Here is a 5,445-nt window from a genome sequence, read left to right as displayed (position 1 = left end):
CCCTCTGTCCCGGCCCTGCCCGTGTCCGGCTCCGCCTCCGAACCTGGATGGGGCCCTCAGGGCAAGGGCCGGTCCAGCTCGATCCAGACCTGCAGCGCAGGGGTCAGGAGAGGCCGGGGGAGGCAGAGCCGACCCCCACGGCAGAGGGAGAGAGCAGGCCGGGCCCCGCACCACGTCTGGTCCACCGGCAGGCCTTTCGAGCGGCCTGGGCCGAGGCCCCAGGCTGCCAAGGAAGAGCGTCCAGCTTTGCCGTCCCGGGAGGGGATGGGAAGGAGCCCAGGGGCTGGCCGTGGCGAGAGGGGTCACCGCGGGCAGCTCGGGCGGCTCCTCCGGGGCCCTTGCCGACGGGCCCTGGGCCATCACGGATCGCCCCCTTCACCTCCGTGAAATGGAAAGTGGCACCTCCCCGCCCCCGGAAGCCCAGCCTGCAAAGACTCCAGGGTCAGGCAGGGGGAGGGTCAGGACTGGGGGGCTGCAGGCAGCGAGTCCTTAAGGGGAGAGTGGGGCGGAGAAGGTTCTGGGCATTATCACGTCTCACGCCCTGCTGGTCTGATCAGTGAGGGAAACTGAGGCCTGAAGAGAGGCAAGTCCTCCTCAGACCCAAGGGCACTCCAGGGCCAGAATTCTACTCTGAACCCACTGCACCCCAGCTCCCACGGAGCCCGCCTGGTGGCCCTTAACAGACCTGCAAGGCCCACAGGAAGCAGGGAGGCGAGGCGGCCAAGAGCCCCGCGGGCGCCACGTGCGCTGCAGCACTGCCCTCTGCTGGCAATGCCTGGAACCCCACCCTGTCCCCGGACACAAAACACCAGGCCACCAGCCGGGCAGGGAGGGCACTGGGGCTGCACCCCCCCACCCTAGGGGCTCCCAGCTGGGGACACTGATGGAAAGTGGGGTGTGGCCAGTGGAAGGATGGGCTCCTTCCCGCTGGCCAGAAGGCTTCCTGGAGGAGGGGGCTTTCGAGCTGGGCCTGGAGAGCTCCTACTGGTGCTGTGACTGCACGGGTCTCACTGAGCTCAGAACAGGGATAAAGCCAGCCCCGAGGGCGCCACCCCACACCGCAGCCTCCCATGCACGCACACACGGCACACCCACACTCACCTTCTCATCCGGCGTGGGAGAAAACTTCTCTTCCTGGGAGTGTTTGGAGAGATCAAAGGGGTAGGACACCACCAGGTCGCCCCCATGGAGGCTGGCTGAGAGCACGAACGGGGTGGTCCGCATCCACTTTATTATCGCCTTGGTCTCGGGGGCCACCTGCCCGGGACAGAGGAGGCCACCGTGGGTCGGGACCAGCCACGCCCCTGCTGGCCACCCCCGGCCATGTCCACAGGCTCTGTCACAGCCGTCTCTGGGCTCTCCGGGCCGGCCTACCCTGCCCTGCCTTCAGGATCTCCTTCCGATGCCGACAGGCTCATGCCCACACCCCCGCCTGACACTGGTTTTCCCGCCTCCTCAGGCCGTCACTGCCTCCAGGCAGCCTGCCCGGGTTGCCGTCACTGAGCACCTGCCGGGCCCAGGGTGTTTTCAGTCCGTGTTCCCTGCATCCCAACAACCCAGTGAAGGGTTATCCCCGTTTCCCAGGCGGGAAACAGACTCGGGGGCTCAGGCTGCTCTCCTGTGGGCCCCGGGAAGAGCCAGAGCACCTGCCCCCAGGCGCAAACCCGTGGGCCGGGCCCAGGCCAGTGCGGGGTGGGGGTGGCGGGGGTGGCTCCTACCTTACCCCACCAGTAGTGCTGCGGGATGGGGATGCGGCTGCTGTGGATGCTCCCGGATGCCTCCAGGCGGTAGTACTCAGACGTCAGGTCGGGGAAGTTACGGTTCAGGTCCAAGTTCTGCGCGTTCTGCCTCCCGCTCGTCCACCCGTTGTAGCCAGCGCCCTGAAAACACAGCCCACCCCCACCTGGGGGTCAGCACACCCCGCCCTGCCTCTTTCCGAAGGGAGGCCACAGGGCTGGGCTGGGCTGAGTGGGAGGTGAGGGCCGCAGCTTTCCTCTGGCTTCAGGTGATGGACTTGGGAGCGTGTCCGGCCAAGCTGTCCTCGACCTCCTCTCCCACCTGTCTGGCCCTCCCTTCCGGCCGGCCTGCTCGCCGACCCTGCAGCCTTGCGCTGGCTGATCCCCCGCACGAATGCCCCCAGGAGTCACGTGCACGGCTCGCTCCCCACCTCCACTGGGGCTCTGCTCAAAGTCGCATCAGACAGCTCCCCGCCCTCCGGCCTGCGTGAGATCTCCCCCCGTTTCTCCAGAGAACACGGGTGCTCGTTCATCCAGAATTGCCGGTGTCTGTCCCCACCCTCACGTGGGACCTTGCTGGTGCGGCTGCCTGCTGAGCGCCCGTCACCCAGAACGGTGGGCGCGCAGACCCTCCATGACTGCTAGCCAGTGAACGGATGGGAGCGTGCCCGCAGCGCGCGGGATCCGGTGTGGGGGGCACTCACCTCGGCGGCCGCCACCTCGTACCCGTCGGGGTTCATGGAAGGCAGCAGGTGAATGCGGGTGGTGTTGAGCAGGCGCTGGATGCGGGGACTGCCCAACAGGTACTCGGAGCACAGGTACTGGGCCAGGTAGATGAGCATCTCCCGCCCTGCCACCTCATTGCCATGGATGTTGCCGATGAGCTTCACCTCAGGCTCCACTTGGGGGAGATACAGCGACCTGAGGGGTGATCTCAAACCCTAGGGTCCCCGGAGACTTGAGGGCCCACGTGGCAAGGCTGGCGGGATGCTTGGGGACCTAGGCATACTCGTTTTGGCCCAAGCATCTCTATGACTCATGTCTCATCAAAGTCACTCCTTACTAAGCTCAATTCCTACCTTTAACTGTGATTATTAGCATGACACATCAAGGATATTAACTAATAATATATGGTGTCGTTGCTCTGTGTGAATGTTATTCATAGCCACTTTCCACCTTTGTGTAGTAAGTTAGGGTGTACATTGGTGCTGAGAAGGGAAGGCAGCTGGCCCTCAAATGAATGGAAGGGGGAAGGGAAGGAAGAAAGAAAGAAAGAAAGAAAGAAAGAAAGAAAGAAAGAAAGAGAGAGAAAGAGGGGGGAGGGAGGAAGGGAGGGAGAAAAAAAGGAAGTTAGTTTGGAAGAACGGATGACGGATGGAAGGAAGAGCAGAGCAGGAGCCTGGCAGCCTTACTAACTGTGACCTCATACAAATCACGTCTCTTCTCTGAGCCTCACGTTGTTCGTCTGGAAAACAGCGTCTCCTTCCCTGGCTGTGCACAGCCCCAGGACCTGCAGCTATGGGAGCAGACGCTCACGTGCCTCCTGAACTCTGAGACTATAAATGACCCTGACGCTTCCCGCAACGGTCACCCCCTTGGCTTCTCACAGGGGACGCCCTCACCACACTGCAAAGCCACACACCAGTCTGAAAGAGGAAAGGGTCCTGCCTTCATCCTGGGGCAGCCCGCGAGCCAAGGCGGTATGAGGCGGGGAGGGGGGAGCTCGGAGGCTGGGGTGGGCCAGGGGACCTCTGACCCTCAGCAGGAGCCAGGACTTTGGGCTCATGATGTCCATGCAGCCCAAATACTCGGGTTTGCTGGCCGACCCAGCAAAGGCGTCAGAGCCACCGAACCCAGATGGTATAATTTTCAGTAATCAAACGACCAAGGGTCCGATGGGACCTGCTTCTCAATGGACCCCACGTGCCTCACATGGTCACGATGGCAGACCAGCTGAGGGACAGGGCCAAGGAAGGGCTCCTGGCAGAGCCAGACATGCCCTCAGTGCCCCGGAGAAGTTCATGGTGGACTTCGGCTCGACACGGGGCACCCAGGCCGCCCCTCCGGGGGCTGAGTCTTTGCTAGAGTATCTTGGATCCTTGAGCCAGTCCCCAGGCCCCCAGGGCCCGGCCTGCCCTCGAGATTTGGTTTCACCGTGAGTTCCTTCCAGCACCTGCGCTCTGGAGGGTCACGGAGTCTGACCTCTGCTTTGCCGACACCAACGCAGCTCTGGAGGTGCGATACAATCTGGAATTTTCCACGTAGCTCTGCCCCACCTCAGAACTCAGAAGGGGACCACTACGCCTGACGAGCTCCAGGGGCTGGGGCTTTTTAAACGGACGATGTCCTTCATTCAGATTGCTCTGTGACATCACGTTCACCAAGCAGCTCAAAGGAGCGTCAAGTGCTCGGGACCAAGGGCCACACGGACGTGCCCGGGGTCTGGCTGCAGACCTTGCAGGGCAAGGTGGCAAAAACCACAGAATGCACGGAGCCCCGTCACCTCTCCCCGGAGACGCCCTGGGGCGTCACTTCTCTTCTCCCCGACGCTCACTCCTCGGGGCCGTGCCCTCAGCTCTCACCGCCCCCTCGGGTCCCAGCAGACTCTGCGCCACGTTGGTCATGCGCCCCAGCGCACCGAGCAGAGCGCAAACGCTTCCTGCTCCCCGCCCCCCCGGCCGCGCGCAGCGCCCGGTCGTGACCAGGATCCCGCGCCCGGGCTTGCGCACCCCAAGCCGGGTAGGCCCAGAGCCCTTCGCCAGAAGCCAGCCCACCCCCGGACCTCTCCCGCGGGCGGCGACAGCAGCCCCGGCTTACTCAGCTCGTGCTGCCCGGGGCGGGCCGAGAACTCGATGACCAGCAGCTCCTTGCCGTTGAAGCTGCGTCCGATGCTGTAGGTCTTGGCGATGTGGGCGCAGCGGGCCGCCGTCCGTCGCAGCACGCGCACCATCTGGGCGTAGGAGTGGTGTGTGAAGTGGATGAAGGTCGGGGGCAGGCCCGAGGGCAGCACCTCCTCCACGTCCAGGCCTCCTGGGGAAGAATGGGGGTGTTGGGGGAGCCTCCGGTTCCGCGCCCTTGACCAGCACTCACCCACCGGCGGGGTCGCCCTCCTGCTGGTGGCTGCTCTGTCCCCCCCCCCACCCCGCTCCCCTACAAGTCCCGGAACCCTCGTCGCCCCCTCCCCTGCCACATTCGGGAACTTGGGGGCCCCCCGGAAAGGCTCCCCAGCCCATCTGCTCGTGTCTTTCATCACCGTTCCCTAATGCTAATAACAGCACCTAACAGATGGACACAGCAACACAGTTCCTGAAGTTGTTACGATTAAAAGTGCTAGGTCGTGGGGGCGCCTGGGCGGCTCCGTCGGCTGAGCCTCTGACTCTTGATTTGGGCTCAGGTCACGATCTCATGGTTCGAGAGTTCGAGCCCCACGTCAGGCTCTGGGCCGACGGTGCAGAGCCTGCTTGGGACTCTGTCTCTCTCCCTCTCTCTCTGCCCCTCCCCCCCACACACGGACACTCTCTCTCTCTCTCTCCAAATGGATAAACAAACATCGAGAAAGAAAAGCACTACGTGGTTACCAAGGAAACCGTGTAAAACACAGAACGGGACACAGAGAAGAAAACACGCCTGCAGAAAGCCCAGCCCAGAGCACACCGCGACTTGGCGGGCAGCCTCCGGACCGCGTGTGCGCTCCCCACGGACCCCTAGC

The 5,445-nt window shown here is 63.6% G+C and overlaps 1 protein-coding gene across 1 annotated transcript in view; it reads right to left on the bottom strand.

The window, feature by feature from the left end:
• Positions 1–4,786, bottom strand: part of CPZ (carboxypeptidase Z) — a 14,031-nt gene extending 9,245 nt beyond the window's left edge. Inside the window, exons 1-4 of the mRNA XM_040488918.1 lie at positions 4,554–4,786; positions 2,441–2,637; positions 1,719–1,880; positions 1,102–1,257 (exon numbers count right to left, since the gene is read on the bottom strand). Of these exons, the coding sequence (XP_040344852.1) occupies positions 1,102–1,257; positions 1,719–1,880; positions 2,441–2,637; positions 4,554–4,686 (648 nt within the window). The 5' untranslated portion in view covers positions 4,687–4,786. The remainder of the gene's footprint in view (positions 1–1,101; positions 1,258–1,718; positions 1,881–2,440; positions 2,638–4,553) is intronic.
• Between the last annotated feature and the right edge of the window lie 659 nt (positions 4,787–5,445).

The sequence above is a fragment of the Herpailurus yagouaroundi genome, unplaced genomic scaffold (genome assembly GCF_014898765.1).
Source record: "Herpailurus yagouaroundi ecotype Mexico unplaced genomic scaffold, PumYag 28, whole genome shotgun sequence".
NCBI lineage: Eukaryota > Metazoa > Chordata > Mammalia > Carnivora > Felidae > Herpailurus > Herpailurus yagouaroundi.
The sequence above is the reverse complement of the archived record's forward strand: the minus strand, read 5'-3'. Positions and strand labels throughout refer to the sequence as shown.